General features: G+C 54.7%; 2 protein-coding genes across 3 annotated transcripts in view; one reads left to right on the top strand and one right to left on the bottom strand.

The window, feature by feature from the left end:
- The window catches only part of OTOG (otogelin), a 95,988-nt gene extending 88,494 nt beyond the window's left edge, over nucleotides 1–7,494 (bottom strand). The window contains exons 1-6 of the mRNA XM_070491278.1: nucleotides 7,288–7,494; nucleotides 6,800–6,860; nucleotides 6,575–6,635; nucleotides 3,087–3,162; nucleotides 1,659–1,751; nucleotides 1,320–1,474 (exon numbers count right to left, since the gene is read on the bottom strand). Of these exons, the coding sequence (XP_070347379.1) occupies nucleotides 1,320–1,474; nucleotides 1,659–1,751; nucleotides 3,087–3,162; nucleotides 6,575–6,635; nucleotides 6,800–6,860; nucleotides 7,288–7,399 (558 nt within the window). The 5' untranslated portion in view covers nucleotides 7,400–7,494. The remainder of the gene's footprint in view (nucleotides 1–1,319; nucleotides 1,475–1,658; nucleotides 1,752–3,086; nucleotides 3,163–6,574; nucleotides 6,636–6,799; nucleotides 6,861–7,287) is intronic.
- Nucleotides 7,495–10,115: 2,621 nt separating this feature from the next.
- Nucleotides 10,116–20,396, top strand: part of USH1C (USH1 protein network component harmonin) — a 47,566-nt gene continuing 37,285 nt past the window's right edge. For both annotated transcript variants that reach the window (XM_070491277.1, XM_070491276.1), the window contains exon 1: nucleotides 10,116–10,265. In XM_070491277.1, the coding sequence (XP_070347378.1) occupies nucleotides 10,230–10,265 (36 nt within the window). In that variant the 5' untranslated portion in view covers nucleotides 10,116–10,229. The remainder of the gene's footprint in view (nucleotides 10,266–20,396) is intronic.

Raw genomic sequence — 20,396 nt, 5'->3', positions numbered from 1 at the left:
ACTGGTTGTGACTCATTAAGTTGATTTCATAATCCAGTCCAATGCGTGGCACCCAATTAGTCTACGTAATTGTGGCACATCCATCATGAAATGATGTAGTCATCAAAAACTCTCATGTGTGGTCCCCCAAGGTAGAGAGGGCAGAATTGGTCAGAGTCCCCAGCCCATCCAGAGCACGGCCCCCAGGGCCCAGGGCAGCCTCTTGGCAGGTCTCTGACTGAGACAGAAGGGGCATGCCCCGCTGGCAGAGGGGTGACACTGAGCACCAGGTTCTCCCCAAACTCCCACCTCTAGGCCCTAACTCAGTACTGAACAAGGTGACCTTCAGCAGAGCTGGCTCCCCAGGTCGACTTTTCTCCAGGTGGAGGTGTACTGACCTGCGTCTGAAAGTGACTCCCCATGCAACACATGGGGCAAGCGTGTAAATCAGGTCTGCCAGACAGGGAGTCACACACGTGTTCATATGCAAGACAAACTTTTACTGAGCACCAATCCAGGTACTGGGAACACAAATGGAAAGACGTGGCCCCTGGCCTGGAAAGCCTACATCTGGTAGAGGAGACCAACCCAGAAACAGACCTCTGTAAGAGAAACGCAATGGCAGTGTAATGATGTGGAACTTTGGCTACACAGGGAAGAGCCCCTGAGCCAGCTCAGGAGTTCAGGGCATCCAGGAAGGCCTCTTAGAGGAGGTTTCCCTAGACTGAGTCATCCAGGGCTTCTATCATTTCCTCTGAGGCACAATGTTATTTCTTATCTCAGGTCCTTAGCATCCAAATTCCCTTTACCTAGAATGTTCTCATGTCCACCCCCAACCCCTGTGACCCTTCACTTGGCTCACTTCAATTCATTCTTCAGATGCCAACTTAAATGTCACTTCCTCCCAGAGGTCTTGTCTGACCATCATCCTTCCCAATAAGCAAGATTAGGTTTCTATCACATGTTCTTCCAGCATTTGGCGTTTCTCCCCTGTAGCACTCAGCTGTACTTGAAACGATTCATTTGATTTAATGCCTATTTTCCCCACTAGAATATAAGCTCTGTGATGACAGAGAGCACATCTGTGCTGTTGTCCACAAGGCCACCACCAAGCCTTGTACCAGGAAGAGTACAGGCATGCACTTAAATACTTGATGAATGAGTGATTGAATGAACGAATGGCCAGGGGCAACCAGGAAGGAGTGGGTGAGAGAGAACTGTGGAGCCCCCAGCTCCTTCCAGGAGCAGACTGTTTAACTAGGACAAGCAACGCCCAGGCCAGCTCAACCTCCAGGGCCCAGTGGAGGCTTCCAAGACAGGCAGGGCAGGGGAGACCTCACCTGGACTGAGAAGGTCTGCCCCTCAGGTTCATGGCGCCCCATCAGCGTGTAGCTACCCTTCCCAGAGAGGTAGTAGTAGAGGCCATCAAACGTCTCCACATGGTGCTGTCCCCACGCCCGGCAGATGCTGTCCCGTTCAGGGCCGGCATTGTACACTGAGCCAGGGAAGAGAGAATGCCTCTGTAGAGCTGCAGTGGGCATCAGTCAGAGACTAATGGAGTCTAGCCCTGGCAGGGCCACTCCCATCCCCCCCACCAGCCCAGGATCCCCAGACCTCATGACCACAGCTTTTCCTGAAACCATGGCCCATCCCAGGAGTGGGATGGAGCCCAGACCCACCCATCTGGCAGCGCGGCCCAGTGGCATTGAAGCGTCTGCAGTCACAGAAGGCTGGGTGCACACACTCACCACCGTTGAAGCAGGAGAACAAGTCTGTAAGGGAGACACAGAAGGCACCTCCCTATCAAGCCGAGATTGGCAGAACCCAGGGACGTAGCACCTCCCTCTTGCGAGGGCACCAGGCCCCAGCCCTCCCAGAGCTACACAGACCTCAGATCCCCATCACAGGTAGCCCACACATTCTTTAGGAGATAGCCTTAATGGGGGCACAAACAGTGCCTCAGATGACTGCCTAGCCCCCTCCCTAGTAAGTAGGTAGGGTGGGGTCTCAGAGAACTTACCTTCGAAATGCACCAAGTGGCCCCCAGGTCAGCCCACCTGGGCCTTCAGCTCCCTAAGCCAGAAGTTCCTGGCTGCCAGGCAAGGCAGGCAGAACTGAGCATATGGAGCCTGCCTATGGGGTTAGCAGGGAGACTGCTCGAGATTGTCAAGTACTGCTCTCCTCACTGCTCATAAGCTCAGGGGACGAGGCCAAGGCATAAACTGGGGGCTGCAGGAGAAGCCTCATACTTGGAACACAGTAGAGAGAAAGGCCACAGAGGATGAGAAGACAGAGCACAGCAAAGTGTGGTGAGGAAAGGAGCCATGATGTGAGAGGAGAGGCCATGGACACAGGACAGGGTGAGGGGAGAGGCCACAGACAAAGGACAGGTGAAGGGAGAGGCCATGGACAAAGAACAGGGTGAGGCGAGAGGCCACAGACACAGGACAGGGTGACAGGAGAGGCCACAGACACAGGACAGGGTGAGAGAAGAGGCCACAGGGTGAGGGGAGAGGCCACAGACACAGGACAGGGTGAGAGGAGATGCCACAGACACAGGACAGGGTGAGGGGAGAGGCCACAGACACAGGACAGGGTGAGGGAAGAGGCCACAGACACAGGACAGGGTGACGGGAGAGGCCACAGACACAGGACAGGGTGAGAGAAGAGGCCACAGACACAGGACAGGGTGAGGGGAGAGGCCACAGACACAGGACAGGGTGAGGGGAGAGGCCACAGACACAGGACAGGGTGAAGGGCAATGGCACAGAACATAGAAAGAGGCCACAGAAGCAGGGTGATGTGGAGGAGACAACAACCACTAAGCACGGAAGCACAGCATCACTGGGATCAGAGACTGTGAGTGAGGAAAGCCACAGGCCCACGGTCATCAGAACAGGACACTGGAGTGGAAGCTCTCCTCAGTCAGCAAGGGGAAAGCAGAGTGGAGTTGGAGGCCAAGGCTTGGGACAGTGGAAAGAGGCCTCGTGCAAAGAAAGGAGGTCACAGAGGCCCCGAGGGAAGCCCTGACCTGCCGTCACAGGCCTCTCGGTGGGCCAAGGCCCTCCCTCGCACAGCCCACAGGCCACAGGGAGGCAGCCACTTACAAGATGGTGCACATTTGGCCCGATGCAGCCGCCTTTCCCAGGAAGACACGGCCAACGAGTCCAGGGCTTCAGCCTCCTTTTAAAGACAGTAGGAAGAGAAGGCGATCAAGGGCTGACCTCAGGGAGGGCAACCTTCCTGGAGGTTACAGCCCTTCCTGTCCATCACCTGGATGGAGGGAGGCCCCCTCGCCCTCGGTGCCCCTCCACCTCCCCAGGCCCATCTCCGAGAGGTATGAAGAGGTATGGATTTTCAGGCCTGCCCGAGGCCCAAAGGAGTGAGGCTGGTTTTTACCCTCCAAAGTGGCATCTTGGTGGCCTGACCACACCCCCTCCCCTCCATGCTCCAATATCCCCCAGTCTCCCCACCTCCTCCCCTCCCTAGTAAACCTTTGTGTCCTCCACAGCCCCACACAAAACCCCCTTGTCTGGAGAACAAACACAGTTCCTCCTCGCCACAGAAACCGCATGGGGCAGAGCTAAGAAACAAAGGCAGCCCCTCACCCCAGGGCAAGGGAGCATCTCACCCCACCTGCCACCCAACCTTCCTTTGGGGCTCTTCCAACAGCAACAACAGTGCCTCACAGATCACTACCCACGGGCCTCAGAACTCAGCTCCACGTCAGGACGCTCCCTGACACCACAAATCTGAGGAGGACACAGGCAAAGCATAGCTCAGAAACCCTATTTTCCAGACCAGAAATCCCAATGCTTGGTCTCTCGAGATATAAGCCATCTGAAATTAGGGCTGTACTGGACATAACATGCATTCAGTCACCACTGCATGGCTAACTGACTAGGACACCTGGCCTCTCGGAACTCCTGCCTAATGTCACCTGGACTGGGGCCCTGGGCACAGCAGTCTCTCCCTCTCGGAGCCTCAGACTCCTCATTTGTACAACTAACCAGAACTCTGTGCCCGGCCCCGGCCAGACGCACAGAACAGGATGAAGTCCCTGCCCTCACAGAGCTCGTGTTCTCGTTCCCAGGGCCAAGAAGGCACAAACCACACTGAGCGTGTTTGCCTCATGTGTCTTCCTCCCCCTTGTCATCTCCACAGCCCCAGACTGAATCCCCAGCCTCCAGTGAAGAACTGGGAACATAGAAAGTATCCAGAACCTTTGGTCCCCGAGCCCAACCCCAATCGTTGCCCCTCCTTGCTGGCCAAGTCTCTCCACCTCATCTCCGGGCACTCGTCCCCTCCCTCTCACTGTCCTGCTGACCCCCTGAGAGGTCACTGGCCCCTCCTCGGCCAGGATTCTCATCCCACTTTGGCCGTGGTTCCTGGGCCCTCCTGGACTCTCCTGACGGTGCAGACCCCAGGAGTCAGGCTTCCACCCTGGTCATAAGCGATCTCATGGGGCCTCAAAGACCACAGGAAATGGGAAAGAGCAGCGGGGAAAATGGCCAACACCAACGTCCCACGGGCCCCAGAGAGCCCAGTTAAACTTGGTCTTTGTATCTCTTCACTCTGCACCTCCACCTCCAATGTGGCCTCTGAGGCTGTGGTTAGAGGGCAAGACGGCCTGATCTGCAGAATCGAGGCCACTTTCTGGAGAAAAGTTTAAATCCTGTCCAAACGCTTAGCTTCACCTTTATGCGATGAACCCCTCTGACAATCCAGTGAAGCCTACAGGCCCAGTCTCAGAATAATGTTTATAAATATATAAAATAAAGTGTAAGATGACAAAGGACATTGACTATATTGCACTAAGGTTATAAAAATATTTTGTAAAAACGTGTGACAATAATATTAGTACTTCTTTATTAACACATTAAATAACAAGATCTAAGCATCAGGTCCTATCACTGCCAGAATTCTGAAGCAGTGAACATAAAGGAGAGCGAGGGACATCAACACCACCTGTAAGGTGATATGACAATATCTGTGATTTCTGTTGGGGACAGTTGCCAACACTGCTAATACTCTTATGGTTTGTAGCCTATAGCAATAAATGAAGGGAATGCTAAATTTCAGCTAGATTAATATTCCTGTAAATAACAACGCATTTTTCCCCATCCAAGTTCGTGGACTGTGGGTCTACACCATCCATTCTCTGGGGAATGACTGAGCTCTGTGGGAGTGAGGCAGCATTGAAATGAAGGTCGGTGGGCTGCTGGTCTGGGACCTCCTCCCTTATCCATGAGGGCATTCCAGGCAGAAGCCTTTGAAGAGTCCCCGGGTTCACTTTCTAGCTAATGGCCTCAATCCCCTCAACTCCAGTTGCCTTAAAGTAGGGCCACTCCAACCCTTTATTTGTTCTAAGGAGTAATGTGAGAAACCTGCTGGGGTTGCCTGGTCCAGATGCTCCCCAAGGAAAAGGCGGGGGCCTACCCTGGAATCTAGCAAGGAAAGAAACCCGCCAGGGGAATGAGCTGCTTGGGTAAGGATCATTTCCTCCACTAAAATGCAGAGATCCCTGGAGTCCTGTGGGGCATTCATGGTGTGGGGAGACAAGCCAGCTCCACCTGCTCCCTGAGGGCCCTGGCACCTACCTCGATTTCCCCATCCATAAACAGAAGGATAACATTATCTTTCAACTCAAACCATACCTGACTGTGATTCTAAAACTTAGGGCCTGGAAAAGTGGGCAAACGAGAAATAAAAAACCCAGATAACTCACAGGTTAGAGAACGATTGCCCCCTCCCACCTTGGGACCTTCATATCTATTTCCAAAGGACAGGTATCTGGAACACATTGTTTTCTATTATGAATGATGCTCCCCAACCTGCTGGCACAAGAAGGTACCCAGAGCTAATCCCCAGGGCCAGGGCGCATGAGCTGAGGCTCAAGACAGTCTAGGGGACCAGCTGCAGGTGGGCTGGATTTGTAAGATGTCTGTGGTTATAGAAAGCAGACAAATGCAAGCCAGGGTTAGAAAGAGAACCTGAGTCTCCCGGTTCACAGACCAATGACGTCTGGCAAAGGGGGAGAACAAGCTGCCACCTCTCCTGAGAGCATGGAGGAGCTCGCGGGGTGGGCAGTGGGGAATGGTCAAGACTCAGAGTACAGAGTTCGGGGCTCTGCTTCTCGACCAGCCTTTCCTTGCAAATCCCACCAGGTGGCCGAGGTTTTGTCTCTCCTCTCAGGGCAGCATTGCTGGGGCACTGCTGGGGAATGGAGAGGGGCCTCTGACAGGGTTTAGGGTTTTCCATGCCAGGCAGGGAAAAGAGAACTCCAGTCTCCCAAACCTTCACCTTCCTACTTTCACCCAGGGGAGGGGAGAGCTCAGCTGTCTCCTGATGGTGCCTTCATGCCCTCCTCCTCTAAAAAAAAAAAACTGAGCTGCCTGCAGGGCCCCAGGAAATTAGGAAAGTGGGAATGGAGGTGTCTTATGAATTTGCATACTTCAGACACCTACTAGGAACCTTGTGAATAGCTGCAGAGACAGCCATCCTGCAACCTCTAGAGCTCCCAGCCAGCCCCAGACCCAGACAGAAATAAGCTTCCATCCACCCAGTGAAGCCCCCTTCCCTGGGCCCCCCTTACCTGGCCTCCCATCACTGCTGTAGCATCCCCTACGGCAAGGATCGCCTCCTGATGGCTGTGGCTGGATGAGAAACAAGACTGGCATGGGCGAGGGCCTAGGAATGGGCCATGCCTCCCCACCTCTCCCAGACCCATCCACCCTCTGTGCTAACCCCTGGGGTCACCCACACCAGGAATAAAGATGGGAGCAGCGGGTGGGGCAGCCACAAGCTCCCACCTACTCACCTGGGATCCTGGTCTGGCTCAGGCTGCAGCTCTGCATTGCCCCGGGGTGTGGGTGCTGCGCCTGGGGAGGGGTTACTCTTCACTCAAGCTATGGCTCCCTTTGTTGGGCCTCCAACACGGGTCCCCCACCTGCTGGGAAGCCTCTCCCACATCCCCAGGCATCCCCCCATTCTCTCTCACCACAGCCTTCTCAAATCCTTTCTCCCCCTCCCTGGCGACTCTTCTCCAGCAAGGGTCTCCCTCTTTCCACCCACTCTCTGTGCCCCACTGTTGTGTAGTTCCCCACCTTGGGTCTCTTCCACCCATTGCCCTGGCTGTCGCTGGCCTCTCTTCCCTTCTCTGCTCCCTCTCTCCCCGACCCTCTCCCTGGCTGTCCCCCTGTCCTCCCTCAAACCTTCTCTCCTTCCTTCGTCTATCGAACCTGCCCAGGCCCTTTCGCCTAAACGTCCCCTCAGGCCCTGGCCTCCCCTAGCCCACCCCTCTCTCACCGAGAGACTGGACCCGCAGAGACTGCCCTGCGGGCTCGGCCCGGGCCTGCCAGACGCAAGCGAGCAGCAGGCAGAGCGCGGGCGCGGGGGCGCGCGGGGCTGGAGCCCCCATCGGGGCGGGGGGACTGGGAAGCCTGAGCGCGGGCCGGGATCGGAGTGCCTCTCCCGGCGAAGGCAGGCTCACACCTCCACCCGTTGGCCGCTGTTCCTCCAGCTCTCTAGCCCCAGGGTTCCCTCGGCCCCTCCTCCCGGGCGCTTGGCTCCTCCCCGACCTTGAGAAACAGGACTGCCCAGCTCATTACCATAATTTAGGCGCCTGACGGTGGCCCAGCCTTCGCCCTCCTTGGCCTGGGGCTGCCTCTCCCCAGGGAGGCTGGATTCAGATCACTCAACCCTAAGTCCCCTGGGGGAGCAGGGAGGCAGCGTGTGCAGCCTCCAACATCCCTTACTCCTCAGAGATCCACAGCTCAGGAACCTGGGTCCTGGAAGCCCCTTACACCAGAGCCCAAATGCTGGTGTGAGACTGGTCTTCTGTTCTCCTTTTACAGAGGTCCTGGGACATGCCACTCAGTGGTCAGTGGCCAGTAGCAGAACCAGGGCTCAGGCCTACAGAGTCCTAGCCTGTGCTCCCACACTCCCCACTACAGCCTTCTGGGTCCCCAAATCCCCACCCTGCTCCCAGCTGTGAGCCCCTCCAGGGATGGATCCTGCCTTAGTCTTCTGCATGTCCAGCACTAGCTCAGGCCCCAGCTCTACAAAGGCCGACTGAATGACAGCAGTGCCTCACACTCCCATATTATTGCTCCCATCAAAGCCAGTCTTCTGCAAAAATAGCTCTAATTTTGTGATCAGGTATGCTCTCTCTCCAGGAGGAACATTAAAACAGTGGAAATGGGGGCCTGAGAGCCTTGGTAGCCTTTGTATCATTCTCTTGGCCAACTGAGCGGTGGAACACCAACTAGATGCCGGGACTTGCTGATGATGATGATGACAGTGGTCGTGGTGGTGATGATGGCCCCAGTAGATCCCTGGGCAGGGATATAGATTTGGGATGCATGCATTCATTCATTTATTCATCCATTCAACAAATTTGTTGAGCACCTATTCCTCGCCACACACTATTCTGGAAATATAGTGGTAAATAACGCACACATAGCTATTCCCACACAGGGCATTTGAAGCCATGGGCATGGACGGAAAGGTGAAGGGAGAGCCAAGGGTGGAGACTTAAAGAACACTGGTTAAGGAACGGGTGGAGGCAGGGCCGTCTCAGAGGAAGCTGGAAAAGGAGCACTTGCAGGAGAGGAGAACCAGGACCCTGTGCTGTCCTCAAAACAAAGAGGGGAGCATTTTAAGAAGAATAGAGTCTGGTGGGGGGGAGGTCATATAAAGTAAGGACTCGCGTGCCAGTGGATGGCATTCCCCCTCGTAAGGCCAGTTGCGACTGTGTCTGGACTCTAAAAATTAAATAAACAGCCATACGACATAGTTATGAAATGTAGGGAATGAACAAAAAGAAGTTGGAGGGGAGTATATTTTATGTGTCTTTCCTGGACCCTTGACAATCCCACAAGTCTTTCCCTTTATCTCTGACTTAACTAGTTAGTACTAAGGTGAGAACATGGATAATATTTTAAGGTTTTTCTCAAGGAGGGATTTACATGTTAAACTAGACAATAATTTAGCCCAAATAAAAATAGTCCGCTGCATGACTTCCGCTTTTCGGGGTGGGATGCAAAGGAGGGGGTCTTTAGGCGCCCCTGAAGTTACCCTGATTTGGGCTGCTGTTCATCTCCTGTCCCATGCCCCCGATATGGTGCCATCAGGTCAGGCCCCCACCCTGCGGCAAATCCAGGCAAAAGTTCCATATCTAGAGGTCCCCAGTCTCCCCGTTCACACCTGGTTTATCGCCCCTCTTCTGGGCCCCCGATTTCCTCTCAGTCTGTCCCAGGCTTGGTTCATTGTCTGCACCCCAGCACTAGACCTAGGAGTTGAGCAAACCTTGGTTGAATTGAATCAAATGAACTAGATGGATCTGGGCCCTGGGTAAAGGTCAGCGGTAAATCAGGACGCCATTGCCAGGCCTTTCCATGCTTCAGTGAGTGAGAGAGAGAGTGTGTGTGTGTGTGTGTGTGTGTGTGTAGAGGGCACGTGGACTGGGGGAGGTTGGTTGAGGAAGGGCACTCCAAGCTGGCTCAGGCCTCTGCGGGCCACAGTAAGACCCAGCCCCGAGGAATTCACAGATTAAAGTGAGAAAGGCCCACGGAAGAGGCCATTTTGGAATGTACGCTGGAGGTGAAATGCGTGACAAGGGGTGACAGACAGCCTCAGGCGGGCGAATGGGCCTCTATTTGTGTATCCAGAGAAAACTGACTAGATTAGCCCACCCCCTACCCACCGATGTGAGAGTCTCAGGACCTCTGTATTCCAGCCCCCGCAAAAAAGTCCCAAACGTCCTCCCCAAGCCTCCCCGAGATCCTCTCCCTCCGCCGCGTGTGTTTGGGGGCCATTCCAAGAGGCGAGCAAGCCTCGAGTCCAACCACCGCCACCGCCGCCGCCGCCACCACGTACACACACTCCAACCGGTTTGCTCACGGGGCGTCCGTGGGAGGCAAGGAGGTTCAGGACAGGTGTCTCCGGCCTCCCAGCTACGCCGCCCCCGTCCCCGCCCCCTCCAAGGCCCCGCCCCAGGTCCTGCCTCCGCCCGCCCCAGTCCCCCCCATCACCCCCAGGCCCCGCCCCTGCCGCTCAAGGCACCGCTCCCGCCTCCTCCCCCTCCAAGGCCCCGCCTCCGCCCGCCCCAGGCCCCGCCCCATTTCTCCCAGGCCCCGCCCCCGCCGCTCCCAAGCCCTGCTGGTCGCGGTCGCCGCTCCTGCCGGGTCCGGCAGCCAGGCACCCGAAGGAGGGAGTTGTGCAGCGACGCGGCGCGATCTGGCCCAGCCATGGACCGAAAGGTGGCCCGAGAATTCCGGCACAAGGTCAGAGCTGCTAGGGGCGCCCCAAGCGCCCCGGATGCTTCCCTTTTCCATCCGGGCCTAAGGGCTCTGGGTGGTCTGGGACACCACCCCTGCCTCCCCCCACTCCCCAACCAGCCCCCAGGGTCGTTTGGTTGCCAGCAGGGATCCCCAGTTAAATAAGGGAGGAGCACTGAGACTCCAGGGGTGGGAACTGCTAAACTGATCTCCTGCAAGTGTCCGTTCTCCTTCTGCCCTCTAGGGGCTGGCACTTCTCTGGGGTTGGAATTCCTTCTAGCCTTGGCCTAAGACAGGACATTTCTCTGAGGTGCCCCCTAGTGGGCAAATACCACAGCTCCTAGTGCCCCCAGCTCAATTGGAGCATGTGGAGAGGGTCCTGGGCAGTATCTGAGAGGTGAGGATTCCTAGGAAGGGGAACTGGGTGTCTCTCTCTGTCCTTTGACCTCAAAACACCAGTTAGAAGCACTTCAGGGAGCCCCTGCCCTGCTGAAGGGCATTTCTTAGGGCCCAAGAAGCAGCTGAGGAAGTGGTGGTGGCCAGGGGCAGTGGGAGGAAGGGAGGAGCTACAGAGACTCAGCCAGATCCTTCAGGCAGAAAAACATCTCCCCTACTGTGGCCCATTGAGGGGCCTCACTGGGGGTCCAGGATCCTCAGAGACCACCACTGGAAGCTGCTGGATTTCACCCAGGGCATTTCCTGAACTGTTTCCAGAGCAAGCAAGTGCTGCTGAGGCCCTGAGCCCAGAAAGACCATTGCAGGAGACCCAGCAGACTCCCCACCAGGCTTTAGGATGCTTCAGAGCCCAAGGGTGAAGCCGGGGGTGTCTGGAACTACCCAGACGCTCTGCCTGAGGGGCAGGTGACTGTGTGCCCTGAGGCCCTCCCAGAGCCCAGAGGGGCAGTGCCTTTAGACCAAGCCAAACCCCTTCCCAGGCCTGAGAGGCAGAGCTCAGGTAGGCAAGGTTAGAGTGCTTACCCCCTCCCTCCCCACAGAGAGGCCCAGGGGAGCCGAGGACCCAGCCAATGTGGGGGCCACAGGGGCTAGGGGCCAGGGGCCAGGGGTCAATCATTCACTTCATAAACAGGTTTTGAGCACCCGTTCTGTGCCAGGCCCCATCTCTGCCCTCAGACTGCTGGTTGTGTGGGTGGGAAGCAGACCCTCCACTAATAATTACCCGTGTCTGGGTGCTGAGTGTTGGGATCAAAGTTTGGTGGGGGCACAAAGGGAACAGCTCACAGTGGCAGAAGCCTCCTAAAAACGAGGCCTTGGGCATCCCAGGGGTGAGAGCGAGCTGGAAGTTCAGCGGGAGTTTGGGGGGCTGGTGCATAGCCAGGAGAGCCTGGGACAGTGTTCACCAGCGCATCCTGTTGCGAAGGCTGTGAGGGGAGAAATTTCAGCCGCCAGGACGTTTGGTAAGTGTAGGTTTCAGGCACCTGCCATGAAGGAGCACAGCCTCCCGTCCCCCACCCCAGACTCAGGCTTCAGTTTCAGCTCCCTGCCCCTCAGCTGAAAGTAAAGTGGGCTCCTCTTTTATCTTCTCTTCCTGGTCTTCTACAACTACACTTTGCCTCTTTAGAGAGAATTTCCTCTGGGGTCCCCAGTGTCTGACTGGGTCCCTGAGTTAGCCCCTGTTCCTCTTCCACAGGCCCCACAGGCTCCAGAGCGCCTCAGGCTTGTGTGTTTCCACTGCCCTGCTCTTCCCCACCACAAGAGTCATTACCTATTAATGCCTGGTGTGTACAGGCGGGGCAGGCGCTGTGCTGGGCAAGGCTGGGGCTGGACTTTGTGCCCTGCTGCTTCAGAGACAGCAGCCACCTTTCCTCCCAGGTTGGAGATCATCTGGGAACTGAGGAGAGAGGATGAAGCCACAGAGGATAGAGATGGGGGCACACAGACATACTGGGTGAAATTTGCAGCTTGCTATTAATTGCTTTCTAAATGTCTCTTCCTTAGTATTTCAGAGCAAGTTTACCCCTTGGGAATGGCTTGTAATCTAAATCCTTAGTTATGAGAGGTAGCATTAAAGGTAGTGTATTGTCAGGGAAAGTGCTGTGTGACCTTGAGCCAGTTATTAACATCTCTGTACCTCAGTTCTCTAATTGTTAAGTGAAGATAATAATATTTACCTAGTTAGGTTATTGTGAGTGTCGGTTGAGATTTACATGTGTGTAGGGAGCTTAAATAGACCTGGGCACTTAGTGAGTCCTCAACAAATGTCCACTGTTCTTGTCTATTATCTGAAGTTAGGCAGAACTGGGGCCCAATCTCAACCCCGTCACTCACTGCCAGTCAGACCTTGGGCAAGCCACTTAATCTCTCTGAGCTCTAGTTTCCTCAGCTGTGAGATGAGGTTCGTAGTGCCTCCTTACAGGACAGTTAGGATTAAATAGGAATTCAGGTGCTGGCTGCTCTGGGCCTACAGTCACCAGTTGGTCAGTGGCCACACTGTCCCAGCTGATGCCTGCAGAGCATCCTGTTGGACGAGCCAGCAGGCTCCAGGCTGCCGAGTAGAGTCTATTCCTCTGGGCTTGTGTGGTTTCCTCAAGGACGTCAGAAGCACTCGCGTGCTCTTCCGGTCACAGCTTTGGGCCCAGGGTCCTGAGGCGAGGGGAGGGGGCGTCTTCCCTGGAGAACCGACTTTTCCGAGGAAGGCGGCTCCTCTGTCACTGCCCCTGTGTGTTGTAGGAACTGGGTTACTCATTTGCTCAGAGTCTTTATTGCCTGTTCAGCAGTCATGCATTTATGGGGACTGTAGTGTCTCTTGCCCCAGGACAGGCATCTGGGTGGGGGGATAAATAAGAAGGTCAGAAAGAACCCCTGCCTTTTAGGGATTTGCTAACCATTCATTCATGCATGCATGCATGTACACCTGCAATAAATACTGCCTGAGCTCCCAATACATGCCAGATAGTACTCTAACCACTGAGTAACAAAACAAAATCCCTGCCCTTGAAAGAGAGCAATGAGGAAGACAGACAGTTGACAAATAAACCAATAAAAGTGTCATATAATACCAAATAGTGATAAATGCTGTGAAAAAAAATAAACAGGATGAGGAGATGGAGAGTAACCAAGGGAGTCAGGAAGGCCTCTCTGAAGAGGTGATACTTGAGCAGAGACCTGGGAGAAGTGAGGGAAGGAGCTGTGGGGATCTATGTGGGAGAACATTCCAAGAAGAGGGAACAGCCAGTGCAAAGGCCCTGAGGCAAGTGTATGCTTCCCTTCTTTAGGAACAGCAACTAGGACAGTATTTCTGAGAGGAATTATGGAATGAAGAGTAGTGGGAGGTGGATTAGAGGGGGTTGGGGGCCTGGCAGGCTATGGTCAGGACTTGGAGTCTTGTTCTAAGTGTAATGAGAAGCCAGCAGGGGAGTGACATGACTGATTTACATTTAAAAGGGATTGCTCTGACTAGGGCCAAGAGTGGAAGGGGGACCCCCGACTAGGAGGCTCCTGCAGCCTCAGCCAGAGGTGGGGGCTTGGACTAGGGTGAGGAGTGGTCAGACCCAGGATCCATGTAAAGGGAGCCCTGGCGGGCTTTGCCAATGGGTTGGCTGTGGGTGAGGAGAGAGGGGCATCAGGGGGGAGTCTTCATTTCGGGAGGAGGAGCAGATTGGTGGGGACAGAGCAGGAGATGCTGGAAACGAAGGGTCCCATTCTGGGTGTTGTGGAGTTTGAGTTTGAGATGCCTTTGGGGCCTGTAAGTGGAGAGGTGGCTGAGAAGGCCAGTAGCTGTAGGAGTCTGTGGACCGGGGAGGTCTGCGCTGGAGATCAGCCTCAGTGAGTCCTTGGGGCATACATGGTAGTTCCAACCCCGAGACTGGTGAGGTCACTTCAGGAGACAGTGCAGAGGGAGAGAAGACCTGGGACAGAGACTGTGGCACCCCGGACTTTGAGGAGAAGGCACAGCAGGTGAGCAGGAGAAGGAGGGTGTGATTGGCTCGGCCAAGTGCTCTGTCAAATGCTGCCAACTAGTTGGCAGGACACGAGTCTCTTGAAAAGGTGAAGGGTAATAAAACAGGAGTTGAATAAACCCGTACTGTCTGGGATGCACGCTGGGAAGACCTCGGAGGAAGCGTGGCTGCATCCATTCCCCCACCAGCACTTCTGGAGGGCCCCCTCTCTGCCAGCTGTTGAGATTACAGAGTTTGTTTTCATTTACTCTTACTTAGTTTTATTTAACATACACTTAGAACTTACTGTTTGCCAGGCTCTGTTCTAAGCATTTAACAGTTATTAACTCATGAATAATAAAAAGCAATTATTAATCCCTCATAGAAGGATGGTATGAAATAGGTACTTTTGTCCTCATTTTACAGACTGAGGCACAGAGAGGTACAGACCCAGAAGAGGAAGGGGCTTGTTGACCTCGCCCTCCACACTCCCCCCAGCCTGTGTCTGGGCCTCACACAGATTACTGAGGAGACAGGAGAGTAAAGAGAGAAAGGACACAAGCTTAGTGAGTCCTGTGGCAGGGGTGGGACAAAGTGGTGTCCTGTGTGCAGAGAGTGACAGGACAGGCTTTGGGGGGAGCTGAGGAAAAGCTTGACCAAGGACAGCCAACACTGAGCCATCTTAAAGTGGGAGGGAGAGCTCACAGAGAGGAAATGCTGCTGGCACCACCACGGCCCCACCGGCTAGGGTCCTGGCAGGAAGCCGGTGGCTCATCCAGCCAGGAAACTGAAGAGCGTTTTATGAGGGGCAGGGACACAGGAGCTGACAAGGCGTGGTAACAGCCTGGGAGCAGCAGCAGGAAGCCAGGTGCTCCTGCAGGGGCAAGGGGAGAGGGGCTCCCCAGGAGAGGAAGAGCCACAGCTGCAGAGAGAGGCCCAGACCTGCCACAGGGCAGGCATCAGAACCCCGTCCCCTTTCTCCTCATGCCCGCTCCCTGCTGGGGTGAACACAGTAGGAAGCAAGGGCAGGGAGCCCTGGCAGAGCTTCCTGGCATGCAGGGCAAGTGCAGAGGCTGGGGAGCCAGTCTGCAGGCACAGAGGACGAGATCCAGCACACATTTTGGAGCCCTGGTCACTGTCCTGTGTACTTTACATATATTCACTCATTTAATCCCCACAACAGCCCGAGGAGAGTGGAATTACATGCATTATTTAATTATTCTTGCTCTCTTTCTCCCTCTTTGGCTGGGTGCACACATGGAGTTGAATTTGCTTGAGCTGAATGTTGTGTGCTTCCCCTGTGCGGCTGTTCTGAAGGGCCAGTCCACATGGAGGAGCTGGGAGAGAAGGCTCGAGGGGGCCCAAGGCCAAACCCAGAATTTGCCTCCACTGCCCCCAAAAAGGGGCCTGGACCCCACTCCACCTGAGCACAGAGCACATAGCACAGAGCCAGCGGAGCATGAGCTGGAGAGCGCTGATGCTGATGGAGGGGACCAGACTCGAGGTGGGCGAGGATGGGGGGGTTGATGTGATAAAGAGCCTCCCTCCAACAGTTATTTGTAGATGATGGCCTTCTTTAGGGTGTCTGTGCCCATATCAAGAGGGATCCAAGACAAGGAAAATCTTTCCAAAGGTAGTTGGAGAAAGAAGACATGGTGTCTTGCACACAGGAGGTGCTCGATAAATGTGTATTAGACAAATGCAGACAAAAAGTTGTATCTGGTAGCTGGATGCCATGTGTTAGTTTGAAAAAAAAGCAGGGGTTTTGGAACCAGCAGGCATGTTGGAGTCAGCTCTGCCACTTCTCTGAGCCTCTATTTCCTCGTCTGTCAAACGGGGATAATAATACCCTTCCTCCTCAGAGGGTCAGTGGGAGGTTGAAGATAATATTGTAAAGGTCCTCTGGCGTGGTGGACGGTCAGTCAGCACAGTCGGGCCCAAATGAGGGAGCTGGACAAGAAGGGCCTCAACCGGGCAGGCAAGTGAGGAGTCTCTGGGCTGGGCATTGTCAGGAAAGACTCTAGATGGGGGGCTCGGGCTTCCCTTAAATGAAGGCAGGGATCAGGACGGGGGAGGAAGGGCAGTGTGTCTTGAGTGGGTCTGGAAGCTACTCTTTTGTGATGAGCTGGAAGTGATCTGAGAGGAGACAGGTGCAGGAGGCTGCAGCGGGTGCGTGCTGAGGAGCGATGGGAGGTGATGACCCTGGACTGGGCCAAGGGGATGGAAGGAAGGCTCTAGACTAGAGCAGCTGGGGTTCATTCATCTTTCAGCAGACACCACTGAGCGCCGTACTCCGGCGTGCCTGGCACGGTGCTGTCGAAGACCTATGCACGCCAGGCGTCTTCCAGGTGCCTGAGCTCAGGGTCTTGGGAGAATGGTGGAGCGCGCCCTGGAGCAGGGCCTCCCGGAGCTGAGCCTTGGGCTGGGGCCGGGCAGACCTTCCCAGAGGGTTTGCTTGAACTTGGAGTCCAAGGAGGAGGGGATACCGTGTAAGTTTTTTAAATATTTAAAGAGTGAAATTCGAATTACCGTGGTGATGTTTACTGCATGTTCAGGCTTCCAGAGAAACTCCCTTCTTCCTCAGTTGTCTTTCTCGGCACCTTTTGAAGCCCAGAGGGTGAGATGTCAGTGTGTTTCCACTTGGGTGTGGTCCGAGAACAAAGCAGTGCTGTTGTCAGTGAGTCTCTTTGGAGACATTTCTGGGCAGGGGGGCGGTGGGATGGTCAGGATCGTGACATGACCTCCATTTCGATTCATCACTTAGATTCGTTCCTAAAGGCCATTCCACGTAAACCGGGTGCTTTCCCAGCTGTCGTGGTACATAGATAATTTTTAATTTATTTAATTAATTAATTTATTTTTTTAAGATTATATTCTCTTCAGAAGATATTGTTTATTTTTTATTTATTTATTTTTAAGATTTTATTTTTTCCTTTTTCTCCCCAAATCCCCCCGGTACATAGCTATATATTCTTCGTTGTGGGTCCTTCTAGTTGTGGCATGTGGGACACTGCCTCAGCGTGGTTTGATGAGCAGTGCCATGTCTGCGCCCAGGATTCGAACCGATGAAACACTGGTCCGCCTGTAGCGGAGTGCGAGAACTTAACCACTGGGCCACGGGGTCAGCCCCTAGATAATTTTTTAAATGGGCAAGTTGGATTATGGAGGGAGACGGGACATTCGGAGTGAGGATGGGGAGGTGCCAGTGTGTTGGGGGAAGGGCCTGCTCAGCTGTAGCCTGAAGCCCACTTAGGAAATGACGGAGATGACCCTGGAGAAGCGGGTCAGGGCAGAACTGGATTTGAGGGACCTGACTGGTGAGAGGGGGTGGAGGTCGGGCTAAGGAGCTGAACTTTGCGGCTGCCTCAGACAGAGATGGGAGGACGAGATTTCTGGGTGGGGCGTCTGGATGCAGCCATCAGCATTGCAGGGCTGCCTACAGCCCCCGGGAGTCTGGGTCCCAGGAACGGGCTGTTTCCCACAAGGATCATTTCCAGGTGATCTGTGCCGGGCCCAGGGAAGTGGAAAAATGGAATCCTCGACTCTGCTGTTGGAAATTGCCTGAATCTTCCACTCCCACTTCCACCCAATGCCCAAACGCTGTCTACCGAGGACGCTCCATCACTTCTTACACCTAATGATGCAGCGGGAGGCATTTCTGCAGGGAGGGGTGGGAGAGGGCGTCAGTCCTAAGGCCTCAGCCAGTGAGAGGCTCCCTCTCAGATCCATTTCTTAGTGTCACCAGGAAGCCCTTTGGTCGGGGCGTCCACACTCCAACAAAAGCAGATAGGATTTTACGCTCCCCTCCGAGAGCAGAACATCAGAGAGTCATTTGAAAGACGTCTGCTTCCTCACTCATTATGGATGGAGCCAAAGGGGTTTTCTTAACAGTGTGGAGGAGAGAGATGGGGGTTCGAGATAAGGAAGATCTTCTTGAGAGCAAAGGGTTTGAAATTTCTACCTAAAGAGGCCCTGGAGTTTTTTTCTGGAAGACTTGGGTCAGACACTCAGTGGTACCTCAGGAGCAACGTGGACTCTGGAATCAGATAGACTGAGGTTCAAATCTTAGCTCTGTTTCTTATTTGCTGTAGGACCTTGGGTGAGTTGATTAACCTCTCTGATCTTCAGTTTCTTCATCTGCAAAATAGTGGGAGAACATTTGTGAGATAAACCAATGGAAGAAAGCCCAGGAACAGCTCCTAGGGCCGTCCCGTGGGGCTTCATGGGGACTCTGCAAACATGTATGTCCCTTCCCCTTCTGTGCCTCTGATTCCCTCCTCCCATCTGATGTGGACGGGCATACCAGAAGCCCGGAGATGGACAAGGTCACTGCCTACTTACTTATTGACCACTTGCTGTGTGTTAGGCACAAGGTATTTAGAACAAAACAGACCTCATCCTTCCCCTCATGGGGTTTTCTGTCTGGTGAAAGAGACAAACCAATCCATGAAAAAGCAAGCTTTTAGTTTCAAATTGTGATTGTTGTAAGGAAGGAACTGGAACACCTCAGGGGGATGGGAGTGGGTTGTGTTTGGCTGGGTGAGCAGAGACGACCTCCCTGGGAAGGAGGCCAGCCATGCAGGGAAGTGGGGAGGCAATCCAGGCAGAGGGCACAGCATATGCCAAGGCCCTGAGGCTGGAGCCAGTGTGGCCCATGGGAGGCACTGTTAGGGAGCCCGTGTAGGCAGGAAGAGTGGCAGGAGGTGAAGTTCCGCTTTGATGAGTCAAAGGAAGGAATTTGGATTTGAGTTTTGTTTTAAATACAATGAGAAACTGTTGAGCAAGTGACATGATTAAATTTATAAGGATATTTCTTGTCCCTGATCCTAGGGGAGTTCAGAATTTGTCTCTGCTCAGACTCCTCCACCATAGCCAAATGTGGGCAACCCAGGCCTGTCTCGGTGAGGTCCACCCCTTCTCCTACAGGCCCAGGCAGAGAGGTCCTCATGGAGATGCACTTTCAGAGGTGCCCGCATACGTGGTATGTGCGAGAGCCCGGGCTGCCACCCTAAGATTTAGGACCACCTCCTCAAGCAGGTGCTTCTGTCCTCATCTTCTGGCTGGCTGGGAGCCCCTTGCCTGGAGGAGAGGGGCAGTGATGTAGGAGAAAGCAGGAGGGCCCTTCTTGGAGCAGGTGGGGTGAACTCCTCTAGTAGCTGAAGCCCGACCGTGAGTCAGTGGAGGGCAAGCCTCCTGGGTTGTTCTCATCTTCAATGAGATGCTCAACCTGATTTGAGAGGGAAAGGGGATACTGCCTGGTGGAGGCAAGAAATCTGCGTCCTGTACCCCCTGCTCAGGCCATAAATCCCAAGGCCAGGGCCCTGCATGTCCTCTCTGAATTGGAAAGACAGACTTCCCCCAGCCTTCCAGAACCCTTGAGACACCCACAGGAGAAGAGCAGGCTGCTCCGGCCCTCCTCTGAGGACCAGTCAGGTGGGGGCTTGCAGCTTCCAGTAGCAGCTTCTCACTATGGGGAGCTGAGGCCCTGGACCGTGCTGTTGGGCCTGAAGGCTGGAGGGGAGAGGGACCCAGTGATCCCTGGAGCCTCCACCTTGCCCTCTTACTCAGTCTTGAGCTGAAGAGAGAGCCAAGGATGCGATGTGTAGAGAGTCACACTGAGCTGTCCCAGCGAGTGGAATCTGGGACTCCTGGCCCACCACCTCCCCTGGGGTTGAGGTGCTAATGAAACAGCTCCTGTCCCTGACCTTGAAGTCCCAGCCATTGACGTCAGCAAAGTTGAAATGATGTAACCTGACTCTCCCCCTCTTGGGGGGGGGGGGCCCTGCAGGGACCTGGGGAGGGGAAGGAGTGGCCAGAAGTCAACCAGCTGAGGCCAGGACAGGCCAGGGCAGAGTTGCCCTTGGCATTGGTGACGCAGAAGAACTGGGTGGTAGGGTGCTCCCCCAGGTGGGATGTGCTATCTGAACGAGTGGCCCAAATCCTTCCTGAAAGCAGTTCTCCGGCACTACAGCCACCATCAGGTAAGACAGTGGACTTCTTCCAGACCGGGGAGCCAACATGGGCATTGCTGCCCTGGACATGGGTGACATAGCCATGGGGGTGAGCGGCTGCGCTGCTGCCATCAGAGTACATCACTGTCACGTGGGGGTTCACCTGTGCGCATATGTGTGTGGGTCCCTATGTGCACGCATGTCACCCCACTGGGGATGAGGCTTAGCCTGCCATGTCTGGACGTGCACAGGCACGCCTGTGACCATGCTGGGGTGGTCTGCATGGGTCT

The sequence above is a fragment of the Equus asinus genome, chromosome 20, assembly GCF_041296235.1.
Source record: "Equus asinus isolate D_3611 breed Donkey chromosome 20, EquAss-T2T_v2, whole genome shotgun sequence".
NCBI classification, from domain to species: Eukaryota; Metazoa; Chordata; class Mammalia; order Perissodactyla; family Equidae; genus Equus; species Equus asinus.
Note: the sequence above shows the minus strand (reverse complement) of the source record. Positions and strands in the feature narration are given on the sequence as shown.